Source organism: Felis catus, chromosome B2 (assembly GCF_018350175.1).
Source record: "Felis catus isolate Fca126 chromosome B2, F.catus_Fca126_mat1.0, whole genome shotgun sequence".
NCBI classification, from domain to species: Eukaryota; Metazoa; Chordata; class Mammalia; order Carnivora; family Felidae; genus Felis; species Felis catus.
This window is the reverse complement of record NC_058372.1, coordinates 79,594,238-79,614,378: the sequence shown is the minus strand read 5'-3', so window position 1 is coordinate 79,614,378 and position 20,141 is coordinate 79,594,238. Positions and strand designations below refer to the sequence as shown.

The 20,141-nt window shown below is 37.2% G+C and overlaps 1 protein-coding gene across 5 annotated transcripts; it reads left to right on the top strand.

The window, feature by feature from the left end:
* The first annotated feature begins 752 nt into the window (after nt 1–752).
* SRSF12 (serine and arginine rich splicing factor 12) lies at nt 753–19,140 on the top strand. Of its 5 annotated transcripts, none has more exons than XM_023254175.2 (5): nt 755–938; nt 9,323–9,427; nt 10,733–10,836; nt 10,989–11,130; nt 16,462–19,140. In XM_023254175.2, the coding sequence occupies exons 1-5, from the start codon at nt 874–876 to the stop codon at nt 16,829–16,831; spliced, it is 786 nt and encodes a 261-aa protein (XP_023109943.1). In that variant the 5' UTR covers nt 755–873; the 3' UTR covers nt 16,832–19,140. The 5 variants fall into 5 exon arrangements, with proteins under 5 accessions (XP_044913765.1, XP_023109943.1, XP_044913767.1 ...); XM_045057832.1 differs by lacking the exon at nt 9,323–9,427 and adding an exon at nt 9,554–9,900 and having other exon boundaries at nt 799–938; nt 10,725–10,836; XM_045057831.1 differs by lacking the exons at nt 755–938; nt 9,323–9,427 and adding exons at nt 1,023–1,391; nt 9,554–9,900 and having other exon boundaries at nt 10,725–10,836.
* Nucleotides 19,141–20,141: the final 1,001 nt, after the last annotated feature.

The following is a 20,141-nucleotide window of genomic DNA, read 5'->3' as shown; positions in this document are numbered from 1 at the left end:
AAATGAATGTATCCACAGCTGAATAGTGTGCCCTAAGTGAAGAATCAAAACACAAACAAAACCCCGAATCCTCACAATTTTAAAGCCTTGTTAGGCTCAGGGCTAAAGGAACCGTAGGCGGAACTAGTGCCAAGGTCTTGGGCTGAGGATGTAGGGTTGAAGGCCCCACGGGCCATCCGCTGTTCAGCAGTTGAACTCTACCTTCACGACCACCCACTCCGACGACTCCCAACACCCTCTCTCCGGATCCTCTATTCCCCGCCTCAGTTTCAGCTCCTCGACCCCGCTGGCCTCCGCCCTCCTGACACCCTCTGACCCCAAGCACCCCCTTTCCAGACCCCTCGGACTCCAGCCTCCAAGCTCCCCTCCTTCCCGGATCCCCGCGTACCTCGGCACCGCCCCATCCCCAGATCTCCTCGGAACCTGGGACCCTTCCACACCGCCCCCTCCCAGATCCTCTCTTGCGCCGCCCCTTTCTTCTCAGATTCCCTCGGTCTGCGGGACCCCGCGCCGTCTTCTCCCCGGATCTCTTCGGACCCTGGGACTCCCGCACAGCCCCCTCCCCGGACCTTGGCGGACCCCAGCACCGCCCCCTCCTCGGATTCCCTGGATCTTCAGGACCCCGCGCCTCCCCCTCCGCGGATCCCCTCGGCTCGGGCTCCGCCCCCGCGCGGTCTGCACGGACAAGCTCGCGCCGCGCAGCGCCCCCCCGCCCCGCGCCCGCCTCTGCGGCTGCGCGCTCGCGGGGCCGAGGCCGAGGGGAGGGGGTCGCGCCGGGGGCCGGCGGAGCTGCTGTGGCGGCAGCGGCGACTGCGAGAAACGGAGCGAGCCTGGCGGCCGCGGGCAGGCCCAAAGGCAACGGAGGAAGCGGCCATGTCGCGCTACACGAGGCCCCCCAACACCTCCCTGTTCGTCAGGAACGTCGCAGACGCCACCAGGTGAGCGGCGGCTGCGGCCGCAGGTTGGCGCGCGGGGGAGGGGCCGGGTAACGGCAGCGTCGCGGAGCCGGGTCGCGGCCCCCGGCTGTGCCCGGCGCCTGCCCGGCCTCTGGCTGGGCCTGTGCTTTCCGCGGAGGCGCCCTTCCCGGGAGCGGTGCGAACCCTCGGGCTGCTCAGGCCGGGGCGGGACTCGCGCCTCCCCTCTCCGGGCCGGCGTTCCGCCCCGGCGCAGCGCACCCCCGGGGCCGGGCCCCGCGCCCGGGAGATCGGTGCCCATCCTCTGCTTGAGGACCCGCGGCGCGCAGGCTTCTGCTTTCCCTGTAGCCAGGGAGCCTCCCCGCCCCTGGCCGAGAGTGTTTTCCCTCGGGCCAGTGCCTGCGATTCGACTCCTTTGTCGCCGTGCCCCGATAAAGCTGCGCGTCTTGTGTCCTAGATGAAGAGGAATTGGGGATGGTGAGAACGTATTATAAAATAATGCGTAGTACCTTGGGCCTTACTCTTCCCGTTCTCTGAGTGTGGTCTACTTACAAGGGATGCTGGTTACATTTTGCTGCACAATACAAAGGATGGCTTCAGTGAAAGAGATTTATGTTTTTCTATAAAGTTCAGAGTGCAGTGTAAACACCCATGATAACGGTTTGGATAGACTTCCCTGGTCCAGTGAGATGCTCTCGGTCCACACATCCCCCCTCCCCGCCTTGAGAATTCTTGCCTACATAGTGCTTAAACATAAGTATTAAGGAATGACCTCTTCATCATAAAGCACTTTCTCCCTTAACAGGAGCCAGAGGGAATGAATGATAGAGGGTGGGATAGGGGCATAAATAGACGTTTCCATTTCACTGGTTTTACCTAATTTATTCGCCGCTCAACCTTTTTAGGTATGCAATATCATCTTTACAATACACAAGGAAAACCTGAAGCTTAAGAGTTTTAATGATTTAACTGGGGCTTAATGGCTTCAGATATTCAAATATTGGAGCCCTTGACTCCAGAGCCATCTGGAGTAATCATTGTCGTTTACCTTTGAGGAGTAAATGTTCAGTATTTTTTTATTTGATCCCTACTATTATGTATGTCACAATTATAGAGTGTGGGTTAATATACCTTAATGACATCTAAAAGATGCCTGTGTTTATATTTCTTCTCTCAACCTGTTTATCAATACATAGAAAACAAATATTTATAATTTGGGTAGAGTAAAAAAAAAAAAAATGCCACAGTTAAAGACCACCTGAATGCTAAATAAGCATCTAGTCTCTCTAGTGTGTCTACAAAAAAGAGAGAGAGAGAGAGAGAGGTTTCCAATTCCAGTAGCCACAGGGGCTAGCCAGGGTAATATGAATGAGTAAAGTTGTTGGGTTATAAGGCACAATAGGATGGTGTGGATTGTAGCAAATAGAAAAGAACTCATGCCATATAAAGGGGATGGCAACTGGTACTACTAGCTGCAGCTAATGACTACATAGACATTTGGACTTGTTGCCACAAAGTCCTAATTTTCTAAAGAAACAGAAACCTGTGTTTGTGTAAACTCTGTTTCAAAATGCTGGCATTTATTAAATTGAATTATATGAGATTCCTGTTTTTGTAGATTTAAAAGCTGTAAAATATTGGCAGTTTTATGTTTCAGCACACCTTAAGGCCAAATAAAACACATCACATGACACATGTTTTCTGATCTAGATAACCCACCATGAGTAATCAAGACTGAAAATTGAGATTTATTGATTTCTTTTTCCAGTTTTTTCACCACTTTTTAGTACTGCCACTGGGGGCAATCATCTAGATTTGTATTAATGGAATAATAATCGCTGACATTTGTTGAGTATTCACTATGTGTTAAACACTGTACTAAACATTTTGCATATATTATCTTACTAGATTTTCCCAGTAACCCTGTAATGTATGTTCTTTATTAATCCCATTTCACAGATTAGAAACTGAGGCTTGGAGAAATTAAGTTTCTTACCTAAAATTGCCCAGCTGCTGAGTAGTTTCGTGAAGGTAGAATCATTACGTGTAACCTATATTAAAAGCTTTTTTGTACAGGGTGGCATGCAGTGTAAGTTAACTGGTAATATGGCAACTATAACAAAGCCAAATTTTATTTAAAATACTTCTTTGTGCCCCTCCCATGTGTGTGCTCTCTCTCTCTCTCTCTCTCTCTCACACACACACACACACACACACACACACACACACACACACAAAATAAATAATACAAACTTTTAAAAAATTTTAAAAAGGGGTACCTAGGTGACTCAGTCGGTTAAGCATCCCTCTTTTGGCTTCAGCTTAGGTCATGATCTCATGGTTCGTGAGTTCAGGCCCCACATTGGGCTCTGTGCTGACAGTGCAAAGCCTGCTTGGGATTGTCTCTCTCTCCCTCTCTCTCCCTCTCTCTCCCTCTCCCGTGTGCTCTCTCTCACACAAAATAAATAAACTTAAAAAAAATTTTTTTTAAATGCTTCTTTGCAGTAGCCATTTTAATATGTGCCATAAAGCACAAGACATTAAAAGGTATTATGGCTTAGCTTAAATTTTTTTTGGAATGAAATTGAGTATCAAAACTAAAGAAAGACTTGGAGCGGTTGGGTGGCTCAGTTGGTTAGGTGACCGACTTCGGCTCAGGTCATGATCTCACAGTTTGTGAGTTCGAGCTCTGCGTTGGGCTCTGTGCTGACAGCTCAGAGCCTGGAGCCTGCTTCAGATTCTGTGTCTCCTTCTCTCTCTGCCCCTCCCCTGCTCACGCTCTGTGTCTCTCTGTCTCTCAGTAATAAATAAATGTTTAAAAAAAAAAAAACTAAAGAAAGACTTAAAAATACATTTTAAGGGTGCTTGGTTAGCATAATCAATGGAGCATGTGACCCTTGATCTCACGGTTATAGGTTTGAATCTCGCGTTGGGTGTAGAGATTACTTTAAAAAATTTTTAAAAAAAAATTGTTTTAAATACATTTCATGCTGTTTTAATTTGTATTATTTTTCTTTTCACTGGTGAAACAAGATCTGGTTCAGGAAGAAGATTACTTTTAATATCTTTGCTTTTGCACTATGTAGAAGAATAATTTTTTTTAAATGTCAGATATAGTTTTCTAATGGAACAAAGTAATGTCCAAATCCCAAATATAACATTCTCATTTTGATGCATAACATCATTTTAGGTTGGGAAGCAACCGTCAAGTACCTCGTTTGACATAATTAGTAGCATTCTTTGGTTACAGTGTGTATGAGACTATATTGATATTGATGGTGATACGGAAAAAGCACTAAACAGAATTCACCAAGATTCATGAGAAAAAGTGTCAGCAAACTGGAATAGAAGGGAACTTCCCCAGCCCAATAAAGGGTACCTATGAAAAGCCTATAGCTAACAAGATACTTAATGGTAAAAGCCGAATGCTTTCCCCCTAAGATCAAAACAAGCCAAACATGCCCACTCTTACAACCTCAATTCATCATTTTGTTGCAGGCCCTAACCAGTGTAACAAGGGAAGAAAAATAAATAAAAAACATAAAAATTATAAAGATAGAAGCAAAACTTGTCCCTATTCTTAGGTGACATGTTTATGTAAACCTTAAGTAATGAGTTAGTAAGTTACCAGAATACCAGATAAACTTATGAAAAATCTATTTCTATATATTAGCAGTAAACAGTTGAAAATGAAAATTTTAAAACAATTTCATTTGCCTTAGTATCAAAAAACAGACTTAGAAATAAGTTTAACAAGAACAACAACAAAACACGTAATAAAAACCTTTACACAAAAAACTACAATATAGTGCCAAGAGAAAGAAGACAACATAAATTGATGTACCATGTTCTTGGATTCGAAAACAAAATGCTAAGTTATCAGTTCTCCCCAAACTGATTATATTATAGATTCAAGACATTCCTGATCAGAGGCTGTTAAAAAAATAGAAACTGGGAGCACCTGGCTGGCTCAGTCAGAGTGTGCAACTCTTGATGTTGGGGTTGTGAATTCGAGCCCCATGTTGGATGTAGAGATTACTAAAAAAAAATAAATAAATTTGAAGAATACATGAAATAGGAACTGACAAGTTAATTCTAAAATATATTGATATAGAAAGGATCTAGACTAGCCAAAATAATCTAGAAAAAGATCACTGAAGTTGGAAGACTTACCTGACATAAGACCTACTAAAAATATATAGTAATCAAGACAGTGTGATATTGGCCTAAGGATGGACAAATAGATTAATAGAACAGAATAGAGAGTCCATAAATAATCCACACTTACAGAGTCAGCTGATGTTTAACAAAGGTACCAGTGGAAAAAGGAAAAAGGAAAATCTTTTCAACAAATGGACAGTGCATACTGGGGAAAATGAACTGCAGCTTCTACTTCACATCACAATTTGAGCTGGATCATCAATTGAAATGGAAAAGATAACAAAATAAAGCTTTTAGAAGAAAACATAGAAGAATGTCTTTATGACCTGGGGATAGGCAAAGATTTCTTATAGGGCAAAGAAAGCAATTACCATAAAAGAAAAAAGAATATTGAAAAATTAGATTTCTCTAATTTAAAATTCTTGTTCATTAAGAAATGCTGTTGGGGCGCCTGGGTGGCTCAGTCGGTTAAGCGGCCGACTTCGGCTCAGGTCACGATCTCGCGGTCCGTGAGTTCGAGCCCCACGTCGGGCTCTGTGCTGACAGCTCAGAGCCTGGAACCTGTTTCAGATTCTGTGTCTCTCTCTCTCTGACCCTCCCCCATTCATGTTCTGTCTCTCCCTGTCTCGAAAATAAATAAAAACGTTAAAAAAAATTTTTTTTTTTAAAAAGAAATGCTATTAAGAGAGTAAATAGCCATGCTACAGACTGAGAGAAAATATTCACAAAACATACACAAAGCAATACAGAGGACTTTTTTTCAAAATATGTAAAGAACTTTTACAACTCAATAATGAAAGAGACAAACATTAAAAATGGGCAGAAAGCTCCAACAGACACTTCACAAGGAAAATTAGCACATGAAAAAGTGCTTGAGATCATTTGTGATTTGGAAGTGCAAATTAAAACCACAGTTAGAGGGCTCCTGGGTGGCTCAGTTGGTTAAGTATCCAACTTTATTCAGGCTCAGGCCATGATCTCACTGTTAGTGAGATCAAGCCCCATGTAGGGCTCTGTGCTGATAGCCACCAAGTCTGCTTGGGATTCTCTCTCCCTCTCTCTTCCCCTTCCCCTTGCTCTTCTCTCACAAGATAAATAAACATTAAACTGAAAAAAACCACCACAGTGAGATTCCACTTAACTCCCACTTCAATGGCTAAGATAAAAAACAAAAAAAACAAAAATCTGACAACCTAGAAAGTGCTAACAAAGATTAGCCTAACTGAAACTCATACATTGTGGGTGGGAGTATAAAATGGCACAACCACTTTGCAGGACTGGCAGTTTCATAAAAATTACAGTACATAAAAATTACACATCCTCTTTAACCCAGAAATACTGCTGGTAGGTATTAACAGGAAACAACTGACCCATAACACATGAAAATATGTTGCACCTAACTGGTTGTTAGGTAAATTAAAATTAAAACATTAAGATACCCATTCACTTTATATGCTTCAGGATGACAAGAATTAAAAATGTTAATGAGAGGTGGAGCAGTGGAATTCTTACGTAGGTTTTGAGGAGTATAGATTGATTTGGTCACTTTGGAGAACATGTAGTTCTCTTCATGTAGTTCAGTAGAAGCTGAAGATCAGCGTGCTCTCCGGCCCACCAGTTGCATTGTGATGCATCCCAGGAATCTAGCAGAGCTCTGCATGGCACTTGTATCATAACATGCTGCAGCATAGTTTGCAGTTTAAAAAACAGATAGCATCTTAAATGTTTATCCACAGAAAGATGAATAAGTAAATTGTGATTTATTGATAATACCAATACAGAGTTAAAATAAGTGAACTAGGGCTACATAGAGAAATTTCAAGGGAGGAGAAGGAGTAAAATTATATAAATAGTCATATCATTTATATGAAGTTTGACATATACAAAAACACGTAATTAGGGATATATTAATTTACAGTAAAAATACAAAGTTATGCAGAGGAATAATAAACACCAATGATTGTCTCTAAGGTAGAATAATACATCTTGTTTCTAAAAAAATTACTGAAAATGATGACAAATATTGAGATATAATAAATCTTGGTGGATACATAAGTGTTTATTGTATTCTCTATTTTCTGAATGTCAAAATAGATGACACCAAAAATACAAAAATAAATGAGAGCAAAACAACAGCTAATAGCTGTGGCAGTGGTGACAATGGGAGCCAGCTCTTTTGGAAGTTTGGCTTCTTCAGATTTCTGTCACCCTTGGCTTCTGGGATTCCAAGCCTCCGTGACACACATTGCCCCAACCTCCATTACACCATCTAGGATCCTTTTCCTGTCAGGCACTCACATTTGTTGAAGGGATTGGTTGCCTCAGAAAATTCATTTGAAGTCTAGCTTTGCTGCTGGCTATATGTACCTCTGGGCAAGGTAACTTCTTTCATTCTCAGTCTCCTTGACTATTAAATGGTAACTCAATATTTTGAGTGCCTACTTTGTGCCAAGCAACAATGCTAGGTACACTGGTGAAGACACCTGCTTTAAAAGGGATTCTCAACCCTGATTCTCAGAATTGCCTGTGAAACCCTTAAAAAAACTAAACCTACCTGGGGCCCACCAGGGGAAGTACTAATTGGGTCCAAGGTTAATGCATCAGGCTGGAGTACCTGTTTTTATAACATCTCCTTCACAAATGATTCTAATACTCAGGAATGGCTGAGAGTCATTACCCTGTTGTCTTGTGTTCTCCATCACAAGGCTGGCAGCAGGAATGTTGTTCTCCATCACATCGCTACAGGCTGGCCAGAGTAGGTGCTCAGTAAGTATTTGTTGAATGAGTAAATGAAAGAAAGACATTGTCACTACCCTCCAAAGATAATAGTTTCAGGGAAGGCAGACAATTAAACATTTTATAATAAGTATTAAATGAAAAAAAGTACAATAAAGGATGTCATGTCAGTTGCACTGTGTGGTGAATTCACATCTCTAGCTTTAATCACTGACTTTTAGTCTTGAAAATAAATTTATTTAATAATAATTTTCAGTTTACAGAACTCTTTTTTTTAAAGATTTTATTTTCTTTTTTTGAGTGATCTCTACACCCAACATCGGGCTCGAACTCACAACCCCAAGATCAAGAGTTACATGCTCTACCTACTGAGCCAGCCAGGCCCCCTGTTTACAGAGCTCTTACGGATGTTCGGCCATCACCTCAAATCCAGCATTTCTTTTGCCTCTCTCCTCCCTCATCAATCTAACTTCTCTTTTCCAGCTATCTAATTTTTGTCACGGACACTGTCTTTCTTCCATTTGCCCAAGCTAGCAGCTTTGCAGTCATCTTGAGTCTTCTTTCTGCATAGTATGTTTTGAAGGACTCTTATTTCTTCTGGGCCATGTTTTGCGCTCATAGCTTGATGCTGAATCTCTAAGATCTCCATGAGGCGGTACGGTGCAGTGATTCAGAACACAGACGAGTGTCAGGTTGTGGATGTTTGATTCTAGTTCTATCATATGCTGGCTTGCTGACCTTAGGCGAATTCATCTGTCTGTGCCCTCACCTTTAAACAGCCATAAAATTGTTAGCATTAAGGTGAACAGTAGCTGGATTGTAAATGTACTCTAATTGTCAGCTATAAATGCTAAGTATTTTGTCTCTTCAGTTTAAGTTGTTGCTCCATGAAGACAAATAAGCTAAATATAACTTTGATGTCCCCCTTTTAGTACCTGTCACAGTAGAAGGCATATAGGAGGTTTAAAAATACTTATCAAATTTAAGAATATGGTAGTTATTTTGCTTTATGTTTAATAGTAAAACAGTTTTCTTTAAAGCCTGAGAAATAATTTTAGGACTTCTTTAGCAGCTAATCCTTGCCATCTGAAAACAAAATTAACATAAACGTGAAATTATAGTGAGGCAAATGAATGTGTTCTTAATGAAATATTTAACAGAACTTTTTATATTGACAATTGAAATCTCTTTTAATAAAAGTCACTTTCAAAGATGGATAATAATTTCCTTGGTCGTTTTTTCCCCAATCTGAACAGCCACCTGGAGTGCTTACAAAAATACAGATTTCCAGCCCCTAATGCAGATCTTTTAAATCAGAATCTCTACAAGTGAGGCCTGAGGATTTGCTTTCTTTTTTCCTCCTTCCTAAACCCTGGGTGATTGTTATGACAATTTTAGATAATACTGGTCTAGATAATACTTTCTTTTGAAGGTTTCAACTGGATTTCCCTAGGCAAAATATTTTAATCCAGCTATTCATATTTCTTTGCCTTATTTCTAAAACACTTCAGGCCTGAGGACTTGCGCCGTGAGTTTGGTCGCTATGGCCCTATAGTAGACGTTTACATTCCACTTGACTTCTACACCCGCCGCCCAAGAGGATTTGCTTATGTTCAATATCCTTTGTTTTACTGTGTGCATGTGAATGTATTGTATATCTGTGCAGATATGCATGTGTATTCAGGAGCATATGTTATGAGATTAATATTGCCTAATTAAATGTGTTTATTTCTCTATCTCAGAAAATCTAAAGCAGTCCACAGTAGCTGGCAAGCACCCCCCAGTTTGAACCAACCTGTTAGCTAGAATCCAAGCATAAACCAAGCAGGCGAGAAAAAAGGCACCTAAAGTTCAAGCATCAAGGAGTAAAGAGGGAGGGTGGACACAGATATAAAGACCTGGAAGAGGGGAAGTCTTTATCAAGCAAAAGACAAAGCCAACACCAGGTTGAGACTTCGGCTTTCCTACATTTATTCAGAGTTCCAGAGTCAAAGCCAAGTCTGATTTTGTTGGTTCTGCGTCTCTTATAAAGTCCATCTTGCAAGCCTTAAAGAGTAAAGGTCAAGGTTCAAGATCAAGTGACATTGAGGTAATTGCCAAAGTCTCATTTTGTATTGCGTTTCTTGAGCTTTTTGTTTTCTATTTTTAAAAAATTAAACCAGTGAACAACCTCCTGAAAAACAGCTAGTCATTTTCTATAGTTTATTTCCATTTTAGTTAGGTTTAATATATAATTTACGTAGGTAAGGAAGTTTAGTGGGGTATTACAAACCAATATATGTAACTCCAGATGTTCACAGATTGCTTTTGTGTTTTTTTTATAATTATATCCCAAGTAATAAAAACATAAAAGTATTTTAAAATAGTAGGTTCAAAAGTAAATATCATTTTCAAAGGTGTAATATTTTAAGTTACATGTATCTTTGCAGTTTTGTTTATAGAAAGTAATTTTTCCTAAATGTCATAATCAAAAAGCCTTTTAGTGAAAGAGTAATTATAATTTCAGAATAAAGGCTTCTGTATGCTGAAAAACCTGATGAATCTTTTACCTGAAAGAAGGGAGAGCCTAAACAATTTTTTTTTTAATCCTAGCCAGTGTTGGACTTATTTTTTTCTCATAACATGTTCTTTCACATTATAAATGCATACTGCAGCTACACTAATGTGTGCATTAGAAGTGTAGTTACACGTTTGTTTCTGTTCTTACTTTTAGATAGATTCTTCTAAATCATAAGGGGACATTTTGTTTTCATAATAAAAGTGAAATTTCTGATTATATATATATATATATATATAAGATGTGAGCTTAATAACTTGGAGTTGTTTTTTCCTATTAATTTCATGTCACATGTAAATAATTCGATAAAAATAATATTTTTACTTGATATCTGACGTTCAAAGTATCCTTAACAGCTAGTCATATTTGAAGATGTTCGCGATGCTGAAGATGCTCTTTATAACCTCAATAGAAAGTGGGTATGTGGCCGTCAAATTGAAATACAGTTTGCACAAGGTGATCGAAAAAGTAAGTGTGACTAAACATTAGATCTTGTTTATTCAGCAGAATGAGTTTTAGCTCTGACAGATTTTTTTTTTATTTTAAATTCTTTCAGAAAAGAATACTATTTGAATAGCTGTTACTGAGGTTTTCAGGTAATAAATTATTTCGTATTCTAGCACCAGGCCAAATGAAATCAAAAGAACGTCACCCTTGTTCTCCAAGTGATCATAGGCGGTCAAGAAGCCCCAGCCAAAGGAGAACTCGAAGTAGAAGCTCTTCATGGGGAAGAAATAGGAGACGATCTGATAGCCTTAAAGAGTGAGTACAAAATACAGGAGGATTGAAAACTTAATTTTCTACTTTTTCTGGAAAACATTTTAAAGGGTTTTCAAAAACAGGCCTCAGAATCATTTTGTATAATATACATAAAGGTCAACTTTTTTAAAAACGATATGCTCCTCTCTATTTGAAGTGTATTGTTATTTAACTTGGATATATTGGGTACCTTCCAGTGTTTTTATTTCATGACAGACTTAATTTTAAGCTTTTTAAATAGAAAAGTAATATGTACTGAAGAAAAAACAAAAAATTTTAAAATGTATACTTGACATATAAAGTGGAATTAAAAAAAATAAAATTTTCCTAACTGAACAGAATAATTAAGAATTTAAGTTCGGGATGACTAAAAACTCATAAAAGAAATATAATCACTTGTGACAGGAGATTGAACTTAAAATTAATGTAAATCAATATATTTATAAAAGGTAAATTTTTTTCAAAAACAAATTATAAGTATGGTACTATTCTAAGAAGACATGAAAATAGTAAGTTTTTTCAGAAAAAGATATTTGCAGGTTATTTATATTGCTAGCCAGGACTTTGTTTCTGTTAGAATAATAGTAAATCACTAATAATAAAAAATAATTAAAAAAATAGTAAAACACAATGAAAATTAATTAACTTGAAGTTATTTAAATAATAACTGAAATTGTATTAGCATTCTTAAATTCTTAAATAATTGTATTTATCTTGAGTTTTAGTGCTGTAATTTTTTCATAGACATGTAGAATTTTAAGGTAAATTTTCTTTAAGAATGATCAGCATTGGGGTTCAGTCAGTGGAACATGCAACTCTTGCTCTTGATCTTAGGGTCATAAGTTTGAGCCTCATGTTGGGTGTAGAGTTTACTTTTTTTTTTTTTAATGTTTATTTATTTTTGGAGGAGAGAGAGACAGAACATGAATGGGGGAAGAGCAGAGAGAGAGGGAGACACAGAATCCCAAGCAGGGTCCATGTCAGCACAGAGCCTGAAACGGGGCTCGAACCCACAAACCATGAGATCATGGCCTGAGCCGGAGTCGGACGCTTAATCGACTGAGCCACCCAGGTGCCAAGTGTAGAGTTTACTTTAAAAAAAAAAAAAAAAAAAAAAAGAGGCGCCTGGGTGGCTCAGTCGGTTAAGCATCTGACTTCAGCTTAGGCCATGATCTCATGGTCCATGAGTTTGAGCCCTGCATCCAGCTCTGTGCTGACAGCTCGGAGCCTGGAGTCTGCTTCAGATTCTGTGTCTTCTTCTCTCTCTGCCCCTCCCCTGCTCATCCTTGTCTCTCTCACTCAAAGATAAACGTTTAAAAAATGTAAAAAAAATGATCAGCATTTACACGAATATCCTTTTTTCTGTGAGAAATAAGAGCACTCCTGGGCCACATGTAGTACACCTAAACTCTATGTAGGCCCATATAACTTCAGATCAAAGATCACCAGGGCTGCTCACTTTCACTCTGATTCCTCCCTTCCTCAACTCCCAAGAGCCTAGCCAAGAAAAAGCGCAGTGTATGGTATATGTACCAGAGCTAGAGAGTTAATCTTTGCCCCAGATTCCCAGATTTAAAAACAAGACTGTGGAGTGACCTGGCTCCAATCCCTCCAGCCAAGTGGAAGTCAAAGATAGGAAGTGAGAACTACATCTACCTTCTATGAGTTTTTAATATCCAGGAATCCTGATTGCTAGAAAATATGGCCCTGTCAGGGCTCTAGAATCTTACGTATCAGTTCAGTACCTCTCCTTGTGTGTGAACAAATATGTTGATTTGGCCCATCCTTAGGGAGGCATGAAGCAGGGAGGAAGCCCTAAGCACCTTTTATAATCCAGGAAAACCCAGTCAGGATTGAGCCATTACCGAGATTGGTGAAGAAATATTTAGAAACAGTCCTATCTGGAACATGATCTCTTTTATCATATTTTCTCTGATAGTATAAGAATATAAAACCTCCTTTGCATCTATGGAGAACAGTCAAGTTTGTCCATGGCTAAGGGAAAGCCATTTTCCCATTGATTGATTATTTGAGATTTAGCTCTGATATATAGTTTCTACATTTAAAATACAAAATTATATTAATAGAACTTAAAACATAGTGAAAGCAAATCAAGATTTTAAAAAACTTTTACATGCCTTATATATAGGAAAGCCACACTGATAACAGTGGTACTGCTTCTGACTTTACGGAGGATATAAGGGAGTAATGTTCAACAGTTTATATTACTATGAATTTTATATTTATATACTATACACATATAGATTATATATGCATACATATAATTATACATATGTAGAAACTATACATATACATTTTAGCATAAGTTTAGAATGATACAGGTGGTATGTATAAAATGAATGAATGATTTATTTACTTATTTTTAAATGAATGATGTTTATATCAAAGATTAAAGGAGGTATAATATTGTGCCTAACGCAACACTGTTGTAACTTAATAATATCCATTGGCCCTTGTGAAGAAGACAAGTTTGTGAAAGAAAAAAGAAAAGTAAATTGCCCATTTTATTCATTAGGAATGTCAGTTGTTTCCCAAATGTATTAAAGCCATAGTTAACCAGTTTTTCTCCTGATTAATCAAAAAATGGCAAATATTCACATCATTTTATGCCTTCTAGTAAAAGTAAAGTATAACACTTAGCTGGAGAAAATTTAACAATGTCTATTGGGGCGCCTGGGTGGTTTAGTTGTTTGAGTGTCTGACTTCGGTCAGGTCATGATCTCCCAGTTTGTGGGTTTGAGCCCCACATAGGGCTCACTGCTGTCATTGCAAAGCCTGCTTCGGATCCTTTGTCCCCTTTTTTCTCTGTCCCTCCCCCACTTGTGCTCTCAGCCTTAAATATAAATAAAACATTTAAAAAATAGGTTATAGTTTAAAAAAAATGTCCATCAATTATCCCAAATCATCATGAAGTATCAGGAATAGAAAGAACCACATCTTCTTGTAACAATGCTGTTTTGCTTTGTACTCATCATAAGATCATTGCTTGATCTCTCTGACCTCAGTTTTTTCCATTTGTAAAATTATAGTATAAAGAATGCAAATCTTACCTAGTTCTCATGACATTCATAAGGATCAGATTTTGTGTGTGCATATGTGCATGCGTATGAATGAAGTAGTGTATGTATAAGCCTAACATATACTATAAGTAAATACAGTATAAGTGCTATTATCTTAGACTAAAAAGAGGTCTCTTATTTTGTCTTCAGTGGATATGGATAAAAAAACAAACTAGTGGGGCACCTGGGTGGCTCAGTCACTTGAGTCTTATTCTTGATTTCAGCTCAGGTCTTGATCTCACGATTTGTGAGTTCGAGCCCCACATTGGGCTCTGCGCTCTCAGCATGGAACCTGCTTTCGATCCTCTGTCTCCCTCTCTCTGCCCTTCCCTTACTCACATTCTTTCTCTCCAAAATAAACAAACACTTAAAATTATTCTATCAAGAATGTTACTTGTAAATGCATTAAGAAGCCGACTGGGAAAGCTATCACTTTGTTAACAGTTTTACTTAAAGTAATAAAACCTTTGTTATATAAGCAAAAGAAAAAAAATTACTCTATCGTTTCTTGATATTTATAGTCAGCTGTCAGTCTTAATGTTGCTCCTTTACAGGTAATGTATCTTATTCTCCAGGGTTTACTGAGCTGCTTGAAATTGTGAGTTGATGCTTTTCATTAGTTTGGGAAAATATTAGGCTATTATCTCTTCAAATATGGCCTCTGCCTCATCCATTTTTTCTTTTTGGCTGTGTGACTGTGTAGTACATATCTCTTAGGCTTTGTTCTGGATTTCTTAAAATTCCTTTTCTCTCATTGTGTTTCAGTATATATGTTTTTCTAATAATCTGTTTTATAGTTCAGTTCACTTTTTCTTCTGTATATAGATTGCTGTTAAATTTATCTAGTTAGTGACTTTTACATTTCAGATATATATTTTCAGTTCTTAAAATGTCCATTTGTTTCTTTCTACAGATTCCAATATTCTGTTGAATTTCTCCATTTTTTAATCTGTTTTGCCTGTCTTCTTATTTTCTTGAACACATCGGTCATAGTCATTTTTAAAAATTCCTGTCTGAATAATGCCAATATCCAAATTACTTTGGGTCTGTTTTTTTTTTTTTTTTTTTTTTTTTTTTGTCTTGTATTTCCTTAGCTTTTAGTCATTTTTATCTATTTTTGACATATTTCATGGATTTCTTTATTGGATGTTGGACATCGTCAATGAAAACTTGCAGTGCTTTGGATATTTCTAGTAGGTGGAGGAGTATTGGCAGATCACCTTGATCTTTTCAAGGCTTGTTTGAGGCATTGTTAAGACTGATCGGTAGGATATGGCCCTTCTGGGTTCTTAATTGAAAGCCTGGGTTGTTACTCAAGGCTCTTTGACCTTTTGGGGGTTGAACTCCAGCCTCTCTCCCCAGCACTGTGTGTCTGATAGAATTTCATCTTAATTCTTGAATCTTCCAACTGCTATTTTTCTTGACCTCTAGGAGTCTCATCCTTTATGTGCACAGCTTAAAAGATGGCCAGTGACTTGAAGAGAATTTGTAGGCAAATTTTAGGAGATTTCTTGTCTGCCATTTTCTCATCTCTGAGATTTTGCCTCTTTAGTCCCAACCATTTTGGTAGTCCTGAATCCTAATTTGTCTGTTAATATGCTTAGTCAAATAGCCATTTTCTGTTTGGGTTCAGTTCCACCATGCCAACATTTGGAACATGGTCTTTGTAAAAGAGCCATGGTTTGTAACCCCCCAAGTTCTGCTAGGGTTGGTTGGTTATTCTCTAATACCTTTAAACAGTTGTTTTATAAATGTTGTTTAGCTTCTTTATATAGCTGTTTTCCGCGAGAAGATTAGTCTAATACAAGTTGCTCTATCATGGTGGGATTCAAAAGTCCTGCATTTGGTTTTGGTTTTGGTTTTTATAAGCATTATTTAATAAACTTTAAATAGTTACTTTCTCTCTGTCTTTTTTTTAATCTTTTTTTCCCTTCAGATTTTCATACCTCTTAGGAGTTGTATAACCCAGATTTATTATGCAGGGCATTTTTCAGAACTGACCTGTATCATAAGATAAATCTAGCAAAGTAAAAATCTTTTGGTCATACATTCTAGTATAACAAATATTACAGACTTGGTACTTACATTTGAACTAAAAGCATGCATAGCAAAATTAAAATTGTTTCTTTTAGTTTATCCAGTGAAATCATAACTAATATTATGTAAAATGTATACATTCCTGAAGTTGCTGTTTCTAAACCTATTAAATGTTTTTGTGTGAAATATATACTGTTAACATTATGGATATTTGCAGGTCTCGACACAGGCGATTTTCTTATAGCCAATCTAAATCTCGCTCCAAATCACTACCAAGGCGGTCTACCTCAGCAAGGCAGTCAAGAACTCCAAGAAGGAATTCTGGTTCTAGAGGACGGTCAAGGTCCAAGTCGTTACCCAAAAGATCCAAGTCAATAGGAAAATCACAATCAAGTTCACCTCAAAAGCAGACTAGCTCAGGAACCAAATCAAGATCACATGGAAGACATTCTGACTCCATAGCAAGATCCCCTTGTAAATCTCCCAAGGGGTATACCAATTCTGAAGCTAAAGCACAAACAGCAAAACACTCTCATTTTCGATCACATTCCAGATCTCGGAGTTATCATCATAAAAACAGCTGGTGAACAGCAGCAGAAGAGTGCTACATAGTCTTGAATATAAGTCATTAAACCTCTCATTATGCTAAATAAAAATTCTTCAAGGCTTATAGAAAATGTGAGTTACTTTGGGCATGTGCAACAAATAAAGTCTCTCTAGCTTTGGGTTAATAAAGATTTGGTCTCAATTTAAAGGGCCCATACCACAAATTATGATGTGTCTGATGTCACCATTTTATGGACCATTTTTTGTTTACCTTGTGGCAGAATGGTACTTTTCAAAAGAAATGGGTAAAATGAAATTAATATAGAAAATTCTACTTGGATATTAAGTATTAGTAATACTGATACATTTTACATAAAGATTTTTTACTTTAAAGCACTTTTACTTTCATGTAAAAAATAATGACTGTATAATTGCAAAGGGAAGACTTAAACTATTTGACACCTTATGTCTCTGTTGTATCTTCTCTTTAAACTTGGACCAATTCCTAGTGGCTGTTAGTTCATATTACAAAATTCTGACATTCCTAAAAGAAGAATCTATATAGAGATCAAGAATTCAAAAGATACATTCTCTCCTGAGCTCAAAAAAGCTTTTATTTTTACCATGTGGAACAGTATAAAGTTGACATTAAATTACATCCTGTACTGTGTTCATTCACTTCAGAAATATCAAAACATAAAAAATACTGAATTTTGAATGGTTGGAGACTACTCTAAAACTTGTATACAGCACTCATAATCCAAAAATACTCATATTAAGCCTTATACATTTGAAGAGTAGTGGTACATTTTGTATAAAAATCATATTTTATAACATTATTTCTACATACCTACTTTTCATCTACTGAATTTCTTCTTAGAGCTCTAGCTCAAGACTTTAAATTGTGTAGAATAAGTCCTATTATTTTTGAAAGTGTTTAGTAACTTGTAGTAAGGAATTCAAGACTGCATCCTCTATAAGCTTTGTGGTATTCAGATTTACTTTACACTGCCCTTCATTTTTATAAACCAAATAACTTTATTATTGCTTTTGTAGTTGTTAAAACTGAGAATTTCTTTAAAAATGTGTTTGTAGTTTACGTTTTTCAGAGGGTTTTGGTAGTATTTGTGATAAAATGGTTTTGCATATGATTATTATAGGGAATATATTTATAGAGTTCTACTTGTGTACTTTGTTGAATTATATTGAAAATTAAAAGTTCTCAGTCCATACAGTTAATATTTGTATCTAGAGTGCATAAGAAAAATCTGTCCTCTATTTTTGGCGTATAGAAGCCAGTGTTGCTTCTATTTTTTTTTTTTTAATACAAATTCCATTTTTCTTTGCGTTTTAGACCCTATGTAAGAAACAACTTTACAAAATAATATGCTAGTGATATTTGGACAAGTACCATAAATTCATGTATACTGTACAGTACTTTCTGGATACATTTTCTCTAATCATAGTAGAATTTGTTTCAAAACTGCAACTCTTTGAAGTGTTCAGCTGTAATAAAATTTAGTTATAAAATTACATGGCACTGTTGAAAATCTAAAGGATAGTCCAAAGAAAGAACAGACAAATATTAATAGTAATGTTTTATATTTTCTGAATAAATGTTTGGGTTTATCCACACACATATGCAATCATTTGAAATGCTAAGTAAGAATTGATTATAGTGTCTTTACTTTTCATTTAATTATATCTTAGTAAAAAGTTAATACAGCAATTTCTTTTTTCTTGTTTTTATTTTTTTCATATGGCAGTGTTTCCGAACATGCTTATCCTTTGATTTACCTCTGATTTGGTTTTCCATTGTAATCTTTAGGCTTCTTAGGAGGATCCTATTTGATTTGATGGAAAAACTGGAATAATAGTTCAGACTTTTTTGAGCATTGACTTGACACTGCTTTATAAGTTTTATATGATTCACTCATCATCACAACAGCTGTATGAGATAAATACCACTGCAGATAAGGAAAGAGAGATGCAGAGAGGTTCAGTGATTGCATTAGGTCACACAGCTATTAGATTTTGGGAGTCGTCGGTGGCTGGACTCCACACTGCCTCTCCCTGTTATGCTTTTTGGAAGAAGTCTTTGACAGATAATATGCTAAACTAAGATAATGTTTAGAGGGAAAGGAGAAAATAGAATTAGGAAAATAAATGATTATAAGTGAAAATGGGTTCTGTGTCTTAGTGGAAATCGACACTTGTGCTAGTTCCTTGAGAAATTGTCTTCTGGGTATATCTCTATTCAGGATTCACTTTGGTTATAGCATTGTTTCTTGAACCATTTAAGGGAGGATACTTATGGGTGAGATTGTTAATAAAGCAAATGTTTTACACATCTGTGATCATTTTCTTTAACGATAATATATTTACTCAGGTACTTCTCAAGTTTAGCATAGGGGCACTATCTACATTTGTTCAGGATCGCAGGATAAGTTAATGTCAAAGAATATAAAACTGGCCACTACAACTGCTTGTTTTCTTTCTCCTCATGAATAATAATTTCCATATAGGAGCTGATATTTTGTAGCTGCAAACAGTGGAATATGGCAGATTTTTTATTTGGACCCTAGAATTTAACCTTTGTCACTGGGCTAGCTTACTTTTAAATGAAAATAAATTCAAGACTTTATTATTTGTAATGTTTACTTGAGATACAACTATTCTAAGACATACTATTATATTACAAATAAGGATGTCCGCCTTTATTCTCATCCCTTTTTTGCAAAAGGCAAAATTAGTAAAAATGTAAAGGAAGTATTTAGAAATACTTTTACACTTCCTCTAAACTATATTAAAATTGTAATTTCTTAGAATTAAAAATGAAGTATTTTCCAAACAATACTTGGAGTATTTGTATGTAGATAAATATATGCTACTTAGGGGCGCTTGGCTGGGTCAGTTGGTAGAGAATGTGACTCTTGATCTTGGGGTGGTGAGTTCAAGCCCCAGGTTTAGGGGCTTGAATATATGTGTAAACTCTACCCTCAACATGATACTTAGTAACTTAAGCAGTATGGTCTGGTGCAGAGATGTTAATTTGGCATCATAGAACCAAAGCTTTAGGTCTATCCCCTGTAGACTTTCAAACAAGCCAATGACTCCCAAGAATTTAAGGACCAGTGGTTCAGTGAGATAGGGATTTTGGACTCATAACTTATCTACAGATGACTAGAAGACACTTTCAAGTATTACACGAGGATTATACACCTTATCATCTAAATCACTCCCTTGATGAATGGGGGTATTTATGACCATATCGTGAACTCTGGCATTGGTTTATGAGGTCAGTTTAGGCCCTCTGGAAAATGTATGTCTTGTATACCTATAAAGTTAAGC